At 38.4% G+C, this 17,784-nt stretch overlaps 1 protein-coding gene across 3 annotated transcripts in view; it reads right to left on the bottom strand.

Annotated features, from left to right (window-relative positions):
- Positions 1-2,544: 2,544 nt before the first annotated feature.
- Positions 2,545-17,784, bottom strand: part of gramd4a (GRAM domain containing 4a) — a 58,490-nt gene continuing 43,250 nt past the window's right edge. For 2 of the 3 annotated variants that reach the window (XM_084711191.1, XM_084711193.1), the window contains 15 exons: positions 14,947-15,085; positions 14,346-14,371; positions 13,930-14,021; positions 13,001-13,092; positions 11,505-11,553; positions 11,313-11,384; positions 11,180-11,223; positions 10,954-11,063; positions 9,460-9,614; positions 7,962-7,979; positions 6,569-6,713; positions 5,348-5,441; positions 4,878-4,968; positions 4,721-4,789; positions 2,545-3,723 (listed from right to left, as the gene is read on the bottom strand). In XM_084711191.1, coding sequence (XP_084567317.1) covers positions 3,613-3,723; positions 4,721-4,789; positions 4,878-4,968; positions 5,348-5,441; positions 6,569-6,713; positions 7,962-7,979; positions 9,460-9,614; positions 10,954-11,063; positions 11,180-11,223; positions 11,313-11,384; positions 11,505-11,553; positions 13,001-13,092; positions 13,930-14,021; positions 14,346-14,371; positions 14,947-15,085 — 1,307 coding nt within the window. In that variant the 3' untranslated portion in view covers positions 2,545-3,612. The remainder of the gene's footprint in view (positions 3,724-4,720; positions 4,790-4,877; positions 4,969-5,347; positions 5,442-6,568; positions 6,714-7,961; positions 7,980-9,459; positions 9,615-10,953; positions 11,064-11,179; positions 11,224-11,312; positions 11,385-11,504; positions 11,554-13,000; positions 13,093-13,929; positions 14,022-14,345; positions 14,372-14,946; positions 15,086-17,784) is intronic. The other variant, XM_084711192.1, reaches the window with a different exon arrangement.

Genomic DNA, 17,784 nt, shown 5'->3' with positions numbered 1-17,784 from the left:
CTGCTCTAATGTCCAACAGGTTTCCCCCCTTCATGGATCAAATTCATTTCTAAACAAAAATAAAAAATCCATGTCTGGGAAGGAGGCAGCCTATTAATAACAGGCCAAATCATACAAACGGATGTGAAAGAAAAATATCCATCCTTAATTAGTCTGAACTAAAAATAATGTGGTTCGTTGAACTGGTCCATTGCTTTTCTGGCAGCTTCATATCCAGTTCAGTTGATTCTAATCGGTAATGATGACAAGAGGACTTGTATAGACTTTAAGAGACACCTTGACATTTTTAGTCAGAAGGGGAGAGAACAGAAAATAACTGTTTTTGTTTTGTTTTTTTTTGGAGGAACAGTGACACAAGAGTGATTAAAATCTGTTTAAGGAAAAAGAAAGTGTCCAGTGAGTAAAAACAACCAAAATAAAAGGAAATATTCAAATGTCAAGGTCTCCCTTTTAACAGTGTTTTGCAAGATTTACAAGAAAACTAAAGCTTGTGCTGCTGGCCGTACAGTAAATAGGAGCTGGGAGTGTGGAAGAGCTACTCTACCGTCTCTCATTCTGAAATCTGAAGAGAAATCGCGACCTCCAGTCCAATACGCTATCTCCATTCATCTCACAAATCACAATGAAGTGTTCGGTGAAGTTTGGCATTATATTTCTACAGATCAAACCATTTTGCCAGAGTAAAGACCAGCTTTATTCTTGCAAACGGTGTCTTAAAATAAAGTGACGCTGAAATATTCTGTTCAGACTAGACCTTTCTCCGTATACTTCATAGACTACCTAAAAAAGCCGACACTTATATGAGCTGGAACAAGCGGAAGAGTACCCAGATGACAGATTTAGTGATGCATAAGAAAACAAACAACAACAAAAAGGAACTAATTAGGCATGTTTTTATAGCTATAATCCTGGTTTTTGGACTTAAAAAATGGACTTAAACTAACAAACCCAGGATTCAAATTACTGCTTATATAACCTCAAACAGCCTGACCAACTATGCCTATATGCAAGTGAGATTATCCAGTCAGAAGGAGACTTAGGTTTCTAATTCAATATGGCAGCACTTTAATATGTGAGCTGCCGTGATGTGAAGGTGATCTGTAAGTGGCTTCATTTTCAAGTCAAAGTCCCTTCTTTTATTACGGTCAGTTTGATGCAGGGCTGCAACTTATGATTATTTTCATGGTAACACTTTATTTGAAGGAGTGTGCATAAGACTGCCATTATACTATCATAACCGTATCATGACACCCATCATAAACATGAAGGAGTCTTCATGAGTGTTTGACTGTTGTTATTAAGGATCATTTGGTCAATTATGTAATTTTTAATGCAAAGTTTACATTGTTTGAGATGCCTTTGATATGACAACTTGACATGAACCAAGACAACATAACCTGTCATAGACTTTCTCATGACAACTTGACACTGAGATCAAATTTAAATAACGAGTCCCATTGTCACAGCCTTAAAGACCAATGGTGGGCAGTATAACAGGAAATAAAGTGCCAAAGTGGTTTTCTTGCTGGGTTTGGTTTCTGACACGCTGGGGCTGAGTCGGCTATTTGGTGGCTAGTTTCATGGCTACCCGAGCTAACCAGCTAACATCAGCTACGGATAACAGCAGACAGTGTTTAGCCTACTTCAGTAACAACTAACCTGGCTAACTGCTATCTGTACATCAGCTAACTTTGTAAGCTAAATCACCTTGGTACTGTACTCTGTCGTCAAATTGGCCTTATGAGTCCAAATGGTTCCACTTAAGCTGAAGTTCAAGAAATGATTCATGACACTGTTATAAAAGCATTTGACAGTGTCAACAATGACAACAATCAAACATTCATAAAGACTCATTTATGTTCATGACAAGTGTCATGACATGGTTATGACAGTGTCATCCAAAATACAGTGCTACCTTATAAATAAATGATTGATTAATCTGGTGAATATTTTCATTTTTTAGCCTATGAAATCACAGAAAATTCTGAAAAAGGCTCATCATAATTTATCACAGCCCATAGTGGCATCTTCAAATTGCTTTTTTTGTCAAACCAACAGTCCAAAAAACAAAGACTCTTCATTTACAATCAAAAATGACAAAGAAAAGCAAGCAAATCATTCCATGAAAAATGACTGAAACTATTAATAATTCTCAAAGTAGTTGGCAACAAATTTCGACTAGTTCCTATTGTTTTAATTTGAAGGTTATCTGGCTGGCTGTGTCAGACATTAATCTGATATTAATACGATGTGATCAGAGTGAGACCAGCAGGATGTGACCTGCGCTAGCTCACGTATTCTGACAAAAGAGAAATACTACTGGACTGGTAGTTTTGGAACTATTTGCTAACACTGAGTGTGGATTCCAGCTGAAGTTGTGAGTATTTGAACTCTAGTGACTGCAACATAAATGTCAGGATTTCCAGTTAACGACCTAATAAAGTGCAGGGAGAATACTATTGACGGAAGAAAAGGGAATCTCTCCATACATACAGATTGTGCCTATGTTCTCCACTGTGACACAGCTCCAAATGGCAGTCAGTGTTTGAACCATCTAACAGTGGTTGTGCTCTCGTCTCAGAAACAATCAGCAGCTCCAGGACCACCGCTTACTCATCCCAAAGGCTATTTGTTACAAAGACATTTTTCAAAAGAAAGGCATTTTTGAAAAAAGAAGAAAAGAAAAATCACTACACATTTCACATACGCACACTTACAAACATCGAAGCGGATGCTGAACACAGCAGCGTACATTTTCTGCTTGTTAAACAACTAAAACATAGAGTCGCTGCTGAGCTGTGTCTAGAAAGAAGAGAAGTAAAATCAGGAAATTAGACAGCAGCAATGTAAACTAACAGAAAGGCTCTGTGTCAGTCAAATGGTGATCTGACATTTTCACAGCTAATACACATACAAAAACAATCACTAACCACAATCGTACTAATTTTGTTGGGCTATGCCACGAGGCACCAATCAGCCAGTTCAACGTCTAAATAGTTGTCTTTGCAGTGATTTATAAAGCTAAAACTTACTGATTTGTTCCTACAGATTTCTGGCAGTTGAAAGAACCTCTTGTTTGTCTTCTAGTTGTTTAATGATATTCATCTTACAGCCAGGTCAAGCACTTCTTGAAATAGTTGCTCCATTGGCTGAGGGATAAAGAGGAAAATGGAGCCATTTGATGCAATTTAAGAGCTTAATTTTGGCCCACACACACACTCACACATGCAAACACAGAAACAAGTAAGTCAGGAAGCCAGTCAGTTGGTCAGTCAGGTGGGAGAGGAGAACCAGCCCCCTCGCCAGCCTTCTGCTGATTGATAAAAACCACACCAATCCTCACTCCTCCCAGAGCCAGTTAGCGGATTTTGTTCAGTATCCAACACCCACAAAAAGTGTGTGATGTAACTACATCCCGCAGACATGTGGCCGACACGCTTACACATCCCCTCCAATCAAAGCTGGCCGGTGACCACCGAAGAGGAAGCCGATGCCCGCCACAGAGCAGAGGAGTGTGGTGTTTTCTTTAAAGTAACTTCCAGTTCAGTTGGATTTCAGGAGGCCCTCTCTCCCGAGATGTTAGCCCCAGCATGGAGATGTGTTGCTGGTTGTCTAGAGCTCTGCGCTGGCCGGTGGCTTGGTGGTGGTCATGATCTTCATGTACTGAGTAAAGATGGCCTCGAAAGCCTCGTCTCTGTGGATCATGGCACCAAACACCAATGGCTGAAGGAAACAAACATTTGGTCATTACATCTTACATGTTATATCTGCATTAAACTTGCAAGATTTTTATGCAATAAAACACCAATACAGATACGCCAGTGTGCAGGATATCTCCCTGAATAATACAGCATGTAAAACATGACTGCAGAAATCTGTTAATTATAATAATGCAACTTTTTTCTTTGATGTAATTTGTAGTTTATATTCACTGTTTTGTAAGAATTGTTTTTCATGTCAAACAATATTTTTGGTAAAATCTTTGTAACTCCCTCATTCACACTCACATTAAGGTAAACTATAATTACTAAACAATGCCAGGAGATGTGGATATAAGCATGTAAAAGTGTTGTAAATGGACCTTTAGTTGAGATGATAGGTGACAAAAAGTCTAAGGAAACAACACGAAGTTTGTTTGGTTGGAGAAAGTTTCTCTGCTCACCTTTAATCTCAGTTTCACGCGTACAGTATGTTTGTCATCATCACTAGTTTATTTTGCAAACCAGTTGTAAAGTATGCAAATTATACATGTGTGATGTAGAAATTTGAAACACTGACGTCACACTAAGACTGGACTTGGACTGACTGGACAAGACTGGAGACAACTTGTGCACACAAGTTAAACTTTTGAAATGAACAATATTTATATATTCATAGATTCTGCATTTTTTAACCAGGGAGAAGAACTGGATGTAACATTAATAATCTTTAATGGGTTAATTGGAAAAAAACATATCAGACACATATTACTATTCAAAGCAGAGTATTTTATGTCTTAAAGCAAGTTGAAAGGGGATCTTCGAGGTAAAGCTTATCTTAACTCAGGTCTTTAACTTCAAATGCACAACAAGGTTTAACAGAAAGATTTTACATCATCCATCTGAAAAGCCCATGAGCTTCTTTCTAGTTGACATAAACCAAACCTTTCTGAATAAACAGAACATATTAAAATTCCAAACTCATCATATGAATTTAAATAGAAATAAAATAAATACTGTACCTTCTGAGTGGAAGGAGTGGCTATAGAGATTCCCATCCCACTTCCTGGTAGGACTGACAGCACTTTGTACTGGAAGATTCAGAAAAACAAGAGGGTTAATATTGCAAATTTGTAATAGCTACATAATAAAAAAAATGTTTTCCTGCTCATCTGTTACCTTCTGTATATCAGTGATGTCGACCAGCTTGATAACTTTATTCTTCTTGGAGGAGCTGGATCTGGAGCTGGAGCTCTCAAAGCACAGGTAACTGACAGAGAGAAGGAGAGAGAAGGCAGCTTGCTGAGAAGGGTCTTGTGGAAAACAGGCAGGCGAGCAAAACGGACGACAAACTGAATGGACTTCTTGTCAGTTACATATCGGAACAGGTAAAGAGATTTACAGATCAGAGATACTCTCAGAGGGAGGGCTGTCCTACTTGATCCACCTCTGACTGACTGACACACTGAGACAGAGAGGGAAGGAGGATCTGGCATAGCTCTCAGTAAAGAAACAAACCCATTGGCCTAAATTGCTACCTGCAGCTCCTCTCTGCTCCACCTTTAAAGACTAACTTCTTTTTCTTTCTCTCCTGCAGTCACAGATTTAACGATGAAAGACGTTCTCCTGAGAAAAGATGTCCCACTTACTTCTCTGTGACGTAGAGCACTCCGTTCCTGATGTAGTCTGTGGGCATCTTTCTGTCTCTGTTAATCAAGCAGCACCTCCAGCCATTCTCACACACTGAAAACACACAGGACAGAGAACAGACAACAGTGAAAATGATGTTTACAAACCTGTATTTGCAGCTCATTTTTAGCTAGTTCATGTTTTCAGCTTGTAGTTTTCTCAAACTTTAAATGAAAAGCTAAACGATAAAATTTCAAACTCTTTTTTGAAAACAAGCTATTGAAGGTTTTTATAGTTATAGTGCACATAAGACAAACTCTGAGCTTGTAGTAATCTCAAGATTATACACGGGACTCTAGGAAGGAAAATTATAAGTACCCCATATGTATGAAAAAGTGGGACAAGGAAACTAACAGTTGCATTCCAGAAAAAGTCTGGTCAAAATATTAGAAACGTAAATGGAATGTAATAAGTTCAACTTCATGGAGAAAGTTTGGCTGGTAGAGTCTCAGTAGATATTTTATCACACCAGTTCAGAAGTCTCATCACTCAGGCACTTCCAGCTGCTCCAAAAACAGTGGCTCCCAAGAAGCAAATCACTTCCACTTGTTTTGGGTTTGTCCAAGAGTCTGCCCTTTTTAATGCAAGACTTACACAGAATCAATGTTACTATATCTGGGACAAAAATAACTTTTAATTGGGGTAAACTCCTTTTTGGACTCTGGCATACAACTATAAATTTTAAAATAAAATACTTGATTGGAATCTTGAGTGTAGCCACTAGAAAATCAACTGCAATGAAATGATTCAAGCCAGAAACCCCTTTTATAGAGAACCTTTACGATTTATGGAATTTATGGAATCTTTCTAATGGACAGAATCAACTTCTCCATGATGCTCCAGGAAAATAAATATGAGGAAATTTGGGTGCAAAAGTGCAAAATATATATTTTCCCCACAACACAATTCTTTTTCATACAGTTTTTGTTAGCTCAACTGGAAAACACCCAATGTTCTTCCTTTGTGTTTTATTATTATATCAAATATAAATTGCTGATCACTCTGTAAAGGTATTTCACTAAAGATTGTTAACTGCTAAACTCCTAAATAAAAGACTACCTATTATGGATGACACCTGAATTGGGCAAAATGCAATGCAGAAGTGTAGACATTTGGTGCATTCAGTGCAAATGGAAACAGGTACATGATGCTTTTTTTAACGCTGCAGAAAGTCCCCTCACCCGCCAGAGGGCGCTCTGACTCCTGCAGGTTGAAGATCTCATGAAAGGCTCCCTTCTTGGTGCTGTGGGAGCGACCGGTCTCCTCCTCTCTGCTCACCCCGCAGGGGACGGTGGCGAGGCTGCTCCGAGAAACAACCGGCTGAACCTGGAGAGAGCCAGAGGAGGAGGAGGGGAAGGCGGGAAAGGAGGGGGGGAAAGGAAAAAAACCCAGACAGGATGATAGGAAGACGGAAGCCAAAGAAAAAACGCCATGAAGGAGACAAAAAGGGCATAAGGGAGAGGAGGAGGGACAGGGAGACATATTTAAAATCAAGTATCTCTACTCATTCTGGTGCCATCCAACAGGACTGCATGTTCCCAAAGCTACTGTGAAAAGTGGCTCAACTTTCAGTATTGTATTATGTGCTTCTCTGCATGTGCAGCAGCCTCAGTTGTGACGTGCAAAGCAGAGAGTGAGGCCATCATTCACTCAACATACATAGCAACAATTTATATGCACAAAAATACTTGTTAGTTTGTGAAAAAAACATAACTGGACTAAAAATGTAGCCTGATTTCAATGTTTAGGTCAGAGGCATCCTTTTATTGTTCAGTCCTCTCTAAACAAGTGTTTCATTTACAATAATAGGGTTTAAGACAATTAACTGACATAAAAAACAGTTACATTTTAGGGTTAATTACAACATTTAAAGGGATAGTTTGGATTATTTGATTGGGGCTCTATGAATTACTTATTGAAAGTCAGTGTATTAGCTTCAGTAGATGCTGGTTAACATGCCCCAGTTTGGCAGAGAGGAGCATCAGCACAGAAGCTAGTTTCTGTGCTGATGCTCCTTTCTGCCTCTCCAAACTGGGGGTGTGCTGACTGCCATCTACTGTAATAATAATACTAATAATACTAATACATTGACTATCAATAAATAGTTCATACAACCCCGCATCAAATAATCTGAACCATCTCTTTAATGGAGAACAGAAAGGATTTAATGAACTAATACTAAATTACAGAGGTAAAGGGGCTACTCTATGGGCAGTTTAACTATTCAATAAACACACTGCTACTTCTCACAAAGCATCTATGTCAAAAATGGATGGAAATGGATCAAAAATGTCAATCTGTAAGCTGTGATTTTAAAGTTTACATATGTAAATAATTCAATGTGATATTAAAAAATATATGTAACAATAATTGAATTAAAATTTTAAATTCCTGACTATAGATTATGGTGACATTTTGATCCATTCTGTCCACAAACACTGACGGCCAGTCCTGAGGTGTGTCACACATCGCGCGCACACTCTCTCACACACCACACACACACGCTTTGAGGTGAGCTTGCGGCACACCCAGGCGCAGTACAGGCACCAAAGGGAGACACACCAGAGTCCCTACCTTCTCAACGCCAGAGAGCTGAGAGAGAGAAACGACAGAATACACCTGTGACACGGCAGAGGCGTGCACACACACACACACACACGCTCACATACTCAATCCTACATATGAGAGAGACACTTGGTGGCGTCCTCACAGAGAGGGCACAGCACAACACAGAGTAGTGGAGTTGTAATGTATTATTGACAGGACGGATGATATTTTTATACTTTATTGATCTCTTTTTTCTCTTTGCCCTGTCACAGGGGGGTCAGTGGTGGGAGGGCAGACTGACACTTCAGTAGGTGAATTCTTGTCGAAATTTCAACCTGTATAGCTGAAGGATGGACTCAAACTATCTCTGTGATATAAACATGTAAATGTTGTGTGGCCTTTATAGAAATTATATTATTTATAGATATAACAGCTGACCTTCTACCTTCCTTTCTATTTCCTTCACTGTAAAAAAAAAAAAAAAAAGAGATGCAAACTCTTAACTTCAAGGCAACTGCCTTAACTAGATTTTTTAGTTCTAAATCAAACTCAAACTCTTAAGCTTTGAAATAAAATGAATAAAGTTTTGGCAACCTACAATGTTTTGTTGAGATAATTTACTTTTCCTCTTTAAATAAAATTGAATCTGAGTTTTAGAAATACTCCCAAAAATTTTATTTCTAAAATTGTTCACAGTGGTAGGGAAGATTTCAATTCAAAGATTCAAGTTTATTAAGTAAATAATCTCAAAAAATAATCTAAAAAATTTTTAAATATGAAAAAAGTACATAATTGTGATAACTATCCCACTAATAGAACTAGCCATTTCATTTGTTATGTCTGTTGTTAAGCATGGAGACACTGATTACTTTAAAATGTTTTAACTCAGGTTGTTTGCGCAGAGGAAATTTAGGAGAGTCCAACTGGATGAAAGAAAGATTTTAAAAACAACACTGAGTTTATTAAAACAACAAGCTACTACTAATCTAGGTTTACAAAGGTGTTTTGCTTTTTTCCTGTACTTCTGTACACAATGTTTCTTTACTTATTGTGAAAACCAATAAAGTAGAGAAACAACATTAAAACGGTGCATTGTTTTTCACATTTAAATTTCTAACTTTACAGGTCAGACAGGAAATGTAATGTTTCGCATATTATCAATTTACTTTTTTTTAAATCTGGCCCTTCTAAAAACTTAACTGAACAGACTGTACACAAAGCTACTGTAAATCTCCAGTAGACCTCAACTCTATCAATGCAAAGCCTCTACAGGTATAAACTTGGTCAACTTTAGCTTTTCCGGTTAGCAACAGGGGCGACTTAAAGAATTAGAGTAGCAGAGAATAATCCTCATGCATTTTGAACATATTTCATCTTAAACAGGGTTCAAGACTAAAGCTGTGTTGAATGGTGTGTGTGTGTTTGTGTTTACCAGAGCATGAACCTGTGAGAGGAAGCAGTGAGGGAGGAGAGGCAGCAAACAGCTGATACAGATGTGTATACGTATGTGTTTTTGCTTCCTTACCCGTCGGGACACAGTGGCGTTGGTCCTCTCTTTGAGCTGAGGATCTGTGGGAAGGCTGTTCCACACGATGTAGGGTGTGTCGTACTTGTCCCGCAGCTTCGGACAGCTCTTAAACAGGAAGTCTATGATGAAGAACTTGATACCGGCATACAGGCCTGAAGAGGAGAGAGAGCATGGAGGGAGGAAACAAACACAGAATAAAGCAAAGGATGAAAAATTGATATGGACTACATCTTGTACAGCACTGCTGTTGAAGGAAAAAGTCTGTGAAAACAGTGACTTCCTGACCTGCTCCTACAACTTTTCAAGGCCTCGGTTCAAATCATTTTAAAATATCATCACCATTCATGTTGCAGAGTTTTATGTCCTTCACATCATTCAAATTCTTTCACAATCACGCTTTTATTATTCTCCACATTCACACATTCACAGTCCAGTCACACATTTTGAAAAGAGCTAAATGGCAGACTCTATTTGGGACTTTCATCTGTCCAAACAAAAAGTTAAGGTTAAGGTTAAGAGTTATGTTGGGCATATTACAACAGGGCAGGGTCAAAAGGGGGAGTGAGTGTACAAACAGGTCAGTTCTCTAAACTAACTTTGCAACAGCCTTGCAACTCTGAGAGCTTCTAAACATCAAAAATGTTGGAAGTGGGAGCCAACAGTGACTTTGAATGCTTTTGTTATTGTAACCCCTGCACACTGACTGAAACCACATACTTATTTGAACAGTTTTGATCCTAACTGACAGAATGGGCTAGTTGATTAATGTTTTATTGATTTGTTTTATTTGTTAGTTTATGCATAGGGACAATATAACATTGTTTTACAGGGAAAATCAGAGCAACAAGTACAGACATGAATGTCTGCAATCACAACAGCACTGGAGGAAAAGTCAGGGGATCAACAAAGTCAGTAGAATTTACCCTCTGGGTGGATGAATGTCTATAAAAAAACCTCATAGCAATCCATCCAGCTGTTGTTGAGATATTTCAGTCTGGACAAAAGTGGACCTACCAACCAACAGACCACAAAGCTGTGCTGCTAGCTAACTCTCAAAGTCAGATTCAAATTTTGTACTGACTACCTGCAAAATCTGTTTACAGAACACAATTTTCACTATCATTTACAGGATAGAGAAATGTAGTTAGTGCTTACATGAGAAGCGGCAAAGATACTTAGCTGCCTGAATGAACATAAACCATTGTATAAACTATTTTCCTCTAAGCATCTTCCAAGGATATATGAGCCCACAGCACTTTAGAGACACTTTGTATACAAGAAACAGGAGTAACTAATGTTATCAGATAGGCATGCCAACAGCCTGCAGCTGGCCCTCACAGAGAAAAGGAAAACAGTTACACAAGTGCTCTATGAATGCATTTGTTTGTGTGCCTTGAATTAAGTATTTGCATTCTTTCAAGGCTCACTGCAGTATGTGCAGTACGTCAGAAGGATAAAGAAGCTTTGTGTGTGCGTGTGTACGTCTCTCACCGATCATGAAGCCCATTAGTTTGTATGGCAGGACGCAGGAGGTGATGAAAGCCACCCACAGGCAGATGTAAAGTTTCCGGGTGCTCTCAGGCTGCACCCACATGAAGAGGCTGACAGACGAATGTACATGAAGACACACAGAAGAGGGACAATAGAATTAAGTGAACAGTTCTTCATTTAAATGTAATTATACACCATTTGCATACAACAATTTTCTTTTACTTACTTCTTTATCTTCTCCAAAACATCCGCCATCTTACCAAACAGGTTCTGTAAGGAGAGTTTAATCACCGTATGAGCCAGGACTGTTTTATTATCTGTGTACACTGATGTGAGATGTAACATGAGCTGTGTTGTACCTGTGCTTTTTGTGCAACGTCAAGTACAAGCTGGAACTTCTCAGATACAGTCAAGTCTTCCTTTGGAGGCTCCTGCATAAAACAAAGAGAGAAGTTAATAGGACTACATATTTACGTCCAGTGATGCACATGATTTCCTCATGACACACAGAAACAGGAAGCAGTCAAACAGGAAGTGGGAAGTCGTCTTACCATGGGTTCAGAGACCTCAGGCACAATGCTCCACTGGATCCTCCAACCTCTGGAAAACCAGAAGAAGATGTGACTCATGTACATTTTTATGAGGTGTTTTGTTCGGATGAAATTAGGCCACCAAGCTACTCTTCAACCTCTAAAGCTTGTAATTCTAACATCTTTGCAACCTTCATCACTTCTAAGGTCCAGACTAGGTGTCCCAGTTTAATAGTCCAGAGAAATGTCTGACAAATACTAATGTGCCCTCATTTTATAATGATCACCAAAATGCTCCACTATTTTTATGTTGTTTATGTCTATCAGGTATAATTTATATTTATCCGTTTGCAGGTGTGAGCACAAACAGGAGTTCACCTTGTTTGCAGTAATATATTAATCAACATTAATAGTGTTGATAAATACAGGCATGTGTGCACACTGGAAAAATCTGTGTCTATTATCATCTACGAACATTTGCTGTAGTAGATTGATGTTTTTATGTGGGAGGTACACAGTGTGCATCTGCTCACAAATAGCACAGCTGTGGCCTCAGTAGTTAAGTTTAATAGGGTTTTATTACACAAAGCACACAGTAAACCCTCCCCCAGCTGAAGAAGAAAAAAAAAAATCAAGCTAGCCATGGCAACACTCTGTGGATAAAAAATATGTTTTAGTAATTAACAGCTTGAAAAAAATCCACTATATAGCCATTCTACCTTATTTACTTATTACTAAATGATAATTATGACTATGATTAAATTATATTTGATCCAAAGTCAGTTGGTGACCATAGTCCAGTAATCATACACAATGTACCCACGAATCTGATTACTTCATACATACACTGGTGTTCACATTGACAGCTCACTCACATGGCATGTACATGTTCAAAATCTCTCTCAAATCAATGTTTTTATTCTATCAAATGATTTTACAGAGTATAATCCCATATCGCATACAAGTAAGTATGGTTACCTGTCTAAACTTGCATGCCTTATTCAAACAGACATATGGACCATAAGGAAAAAAGGACAACATTATCCTCAGTCTTTTTAGAGAAATCTGTGCTCAGGGAGGCACAGATGATAAAAATAGCACAACACATTCTGAACCCAGAATTTCAGGTGTTGACTTCAGGCAGATGGTTCAATGCCTCATTGAATGCCCGACTGTAGATTAAACAGTACAAAAATGTATTCACTCCATCCTGCATCAAATTATTAAGTAGCAACAAGTAACAGTACTTTGATTTAGGGACAAGGATAGTGTGCTCTGACTATTAATTATATTCTTTTGTTTTTTTTACAATTTGTTTTATTATTTGAAACTTTTGTCTTATGACCAAGCTGACTGTTTTGTTTTATACGTTGTTGTGTCCTTTACTGTAATACTATAACATTACACTGTTACTCACAAATACTTTATACTATTGTCAATGTATGTATAAAACACTAATAATAATACTGTGACAATGGCTGCTTCTCTAATATCTGACCAAAAAGAAATATTTTTACCTGGCGATGAGGTAATTTAAGGACAAGCGCAGGATAGCCAGGAAGAGTAACATGGGAATGGCCCAGCCATGCCAAGCAGCATTCATGTAGATCTGCAGGAGAACACAACACAATCTATCAGTTGGTTTACTGATCATTTACAGAAGTGATAACTGTTCATTGAGCTACAATTTACACGAATATGCATTTAATTCAATGCTTTAAAGGAGTGAGGTCAGGTTGATAAAAAAAAACTGAATTCTTTCAGCCCATTCATAACAGCAGCTTATTGACCCTGACCGAAAACCCCAAATTTCCAGTGTACAAGTATTCCTTTCAGCTGTCACTGCACGTAGTACTATGTCTTTCATAACCACCAACCTTATTTAAAAGACTTCTACTCGAGAAAACTGTCTTTATGTATGAGAGGAAGACAAACTGATGACAAGATGAACAAAAGATTCCCTTTAATGATGATTTAAGACACTGAGTTGAAACATTTACTTTTGGCTCATTTAATGCTGGTGGAAGATGCTATTAGAGTCACCTGTCAGCTCTAGAGTGGTATAATCTCTACATACTGAGATGGCCTCAGCGTGTATGGCCACGATCAATGGGTTGAAGATGATTTAGCTTAATCACTGACTGTGGACATTAATGGAGATCTGATTAGACCTCTGTGGTCCTTGGCAGAACTGCTGTAATCTGTCACTGTGGAGCAGAAATGACTTCACCATTCATTTCATTTCACCATCATGTACAACCAAATGGGTTCATCAACCAGTTTATAGATCCCACTTTTGTGTCTATTAAAGCTTAGAACTTAACATACCCTGATGTCAAATCTAACATAATGATATTGTACAACTGAAAACTAGATCAACATACTATAGCGATGTGTTAGAAAATATTAACTAGTAGTAAAAGAAGAAGTAAAAGTGCACACTCACAATGAAGGCAATAGCTGAGGTGTAGACGGAGTGCCAATTAGATAAGGCGGAGAGGTTCCTTAAAAAGTTGGTGACAGGTCTGGCTCCTCGCTCTAAAAAACAAGGGATATATTAAATATTTTATATTATATTCAGTTTATTATTAGGACAAATGCACAATGATGTTGTGTATATTTTTGAAAAGTATGAAAAACTTTTTGTAAAGTAAAAAGTAAAGTAAAAAATCATGCACAGAAGCTAGATGTGCTGAAACTTACAATATAGACAGTCATGAGTGATGAACAGTTTAGCATTACTGCATTTTGTGGTAGCTACTGAGCCACAATGTTCAAAAATGAATGTTGGACTGACAGAAAAGTATTTCATCTGTGCTTCCATTCTAATTTTTTATTTATTTGTGTGTGTTCTATACTTACTGAGTCGCCTCATATTTTCTGTTAACCTGGATGGAAAACACAAACAAGTGAAGGTCAGAACACACACACATTTGCTCACATATCAACACATGCGCAAACAGAGAAAAAAGCAGTTTCATGTGCTAGCAGAGGTGGTGACACTTTGGCCTTCAGTCAAAGTCAGGCATGACTCACTCGCTTTTGCAAAGGAGGAGAGAAAGGAGGAACAGAGAAAACAAGTGAGAAAAGAGCCTCCAACTTCCTCTGTCCACTCCCCATGCAAAATAAAACCTGCTCTGAACCCACTTCAACTTGCAACCAACATACTGCAGCTGAACAGTTCAAAGACACAGCACCTGTGCCTTGGTATCACAGCAGTATATGACTGATTTCGCTTTATTGTGCATATTCAAGATATAAAATATGATTATACTCATCAAATAAAAGAAGTAAATGACTACTGAGAGTCTGCTGAGTCTAAGAGAGCTGCTGTTGAGCTGCACACCTTTAGTGCTCCCCAGGTGCTGTCTAGCTGTCTGACTCCACATCTCCTTGAACAACCGCAGAATCGATACCTGAGGACACACACTTCATGTTCTATTCCAGAGCTGCTCTCACCCACCTTTTAGCACTTAGCGGTTCCTCGGCCTCCACGGTGCTTTCCTCCGGCTGGAAGCGGAAGTCTTCGATGTAAACCCCGAAGCGTTCATACAGCCACTTTTGCAACCGGGAACTCCAGACCTCCTTCTGTTGTTTGTCTGCTGTAGAGAACAAAAGAGCATGTAGACAGCATGTTAGATTAACCAACCAGCGACTGTTGTTCAAATTGAAAGATGAAGGGATAGAAAGTCATCTATGAACATTTTCTTATGAGCTATTGTATGAACTGTCTTAGGACCACCACTAGGTCACTTAAACCTGTCCTCTGTTGGGTTGTTGGGTAATTAAGTAAGTAAGATATTCTGCACTAGGGGTGCACAACATTGGATTTTTGCCAATATCAAATATGCTGAATATTTTCCAACTCATTCTTCACAAATTCATTGTAAATACCAAGATGACAGCTCTTAAGACATGCAATTACATTTGTAGTGTTAAAGGAATGGGATTTGGGTCCCCCTTGCATGACTGACACTGAGCAATCATTGCGAATAGAAGCTTTGCTATCTGTTTCTCTTTCTTCAATAAACAACCACACCATACACATACTCAACTGATGCACGCATTGTCATCTTATCAGGCTGTCATATCTGCAGAGTGTGGCTTTCAGATCATGTTATGTAATAATAAGTAACATTTAAATTACATTTTCATTCCTTTATTTTCATGTCTTCTAAATAGACCATTTTCAGAGCAGCCATTTTTACATGAAATAGTAGAGGGAGGAAACTCACATATTACCAGTGATATTAATTAAGGTTTCAAGGTGCTGATGCTGTGCATGTACGCTCAGCAAAGAGCCATGGGCCAGAGTCAAACTCAACCTCTGTAATGAGGCGCAGCTCTCCTAAGTGAGCTACCAGGGGGCCCCAAAGACAGGTTTGGAGCCCAGGTGATATACAGGCCCAACAAAATTTATTGTCACTTTGGACAATAAAGTTTATTGTTAAACTGTAAAATAAACAGCCTCTATCACATATCTTTGTCACAAGAGTTTTACAACCGCATGTTAGGGATCATTGCTAAAAATGTATATATTCAATGGATATATTCAATAGTCTGTTTGGCATTTCATATTCTGTACAAAGAATACTGGCTGATGTATGGATCTCAGAATTTTTTTACCCTCCAATATCAGCATCTGCAACGGTATAAGTCAGGATCTAAATCTGTTTTTCAATAATGACTGATTTTCATGTGGTAAATGTGTTATTACATGATGAACTGTATTATGTGCTGTGTGAGAATGGAGGGCTTAACAAGGCATAGCAACAGTAACTAGGGAGGGGGCGGGGGTTAACAAACGTTCAATTACTAATGCTGAAGTGCCCCTGAGCAAAGAACACCACCCTCAGCTGCTCTAGTGTAACTGCTAAGTACACACTAATTGACACTAATTGAATGTATGTGTAGTGAGCAGCTACTCTCAGTGACAGTGACTGACTGTGTGAATGTGGGGCTGAAAAAAAGCAGCCTATGTACTCTGTCTTTTTTCAAACCGTGTTTGATTTTGTAATTATGGCACGTTGAAAGCTTGAGTAGGGTTGTTTTTTTCTGCTGCAGATTTATAATGAACACAAGTATTTCTGTGCTGATGATGACACTCTGTTAGAGACCACTTTAATTTGTAGTTTAAACAGTTATTACAGTGCCATCAGCCCAAATTACTCTGTTCATCCTTTCTCCTTTACCCATCTGATAACACTCACTTTCTCTCTGTCCTTTTATCCACACAAACACACACTGTTAATCCAGCCTGAAAAAACACTGACACGCACCTCCAACACTAGTTAGAGCACAGGCATGTCTGCCCTAGATGAAATGATCCACAATCATAACCCATTTTCCAGAATTAGCCACTGTGTCTCTCTCTCCCTTTCTGTCTCTTAGACCACACACTCACACACATACAAGTCAACGGGTCACTGGAAGTCAAACACGCACATTTCAGAAATACCATCTGACTGTTACTGCATTAACAAGCTCCCCTCTTCCCTCACTGACGTATTTTACAACACACACACACACACACACACACACAGGCCTGGAATTTGATCATTTTTAGGACAAGGCCACTTTGGCCTTTGATAAATACAAATTTACTGGGGCATCGTGATCACAAAGTGGGGCATCAAGGGCAAAACCAATAGTGCAATCACTATAAGTGATAAGCATTTTGCATGAAGACAAAAGCAGGGTTTCTGTTGGTTTCAACAAGTTAAATCTAAGACTCTTTACGACTTTTTAGGACATTTTTAAGGCTGTGAAAGTAATTTAAGACCCATTTCAAATCCGTACTTGTTAAAAAAGTGCTAATGTAGAGCACTTTGGTCAACCTCGGTTGTTTTAAATGTGCTTTATAAATAAACTTGACTAAAAAAGTACACACAGAGTTTGCATTAGTGGTTACTGGGTCAATGTCGGTTTTGTTTTGTAGTTTTTACAGTGTGATTAGTATATTATGTTTCCCCAAACACACATTCAAAAGCCAGACTTAAGTTATATCTAACTTAATAAAAGTAAACTTCTTAATTCAGTGTTTAAGACCTATCAAAACCATATTTGACATTTTAAGAAAATGTAGGCAGATGACTGGATTTTAGACCTGCAGGAACCCCCAAAACAATATCAGTACAATTAGCTGATAATAAGCCACAGTCAGTAATCTATACAAACACACATTATTAGACTGAAAACCATAAATAATACCAATAACTAACTGTAGTCAACATCCAACAACTTCGTCATACTTGAGCAGTTATCTAGTGTTTCTGTAGTGGTGACAATAACAAAGAAACTA

The sequence above is a fragment of the Lutjanus erythropterus genome, chromosome 22, assembly GCF_056507025.1.
Source record: "Lutjanus erythropterus isolate fLutEry1 chromosome 22, fLutEry1.hap2, whole genome shotgun sequence".
NCBI classification, from domain to species: Eukaryota; Metazoa; Chordata; class Actinopteri; order Lutjaniformes; family Lutjanidae; genus Lutjanus; species Lutjanus erythropterus.
This window is presented reverse-complemented; position numbering and strand designations above follow the sequence as displayed.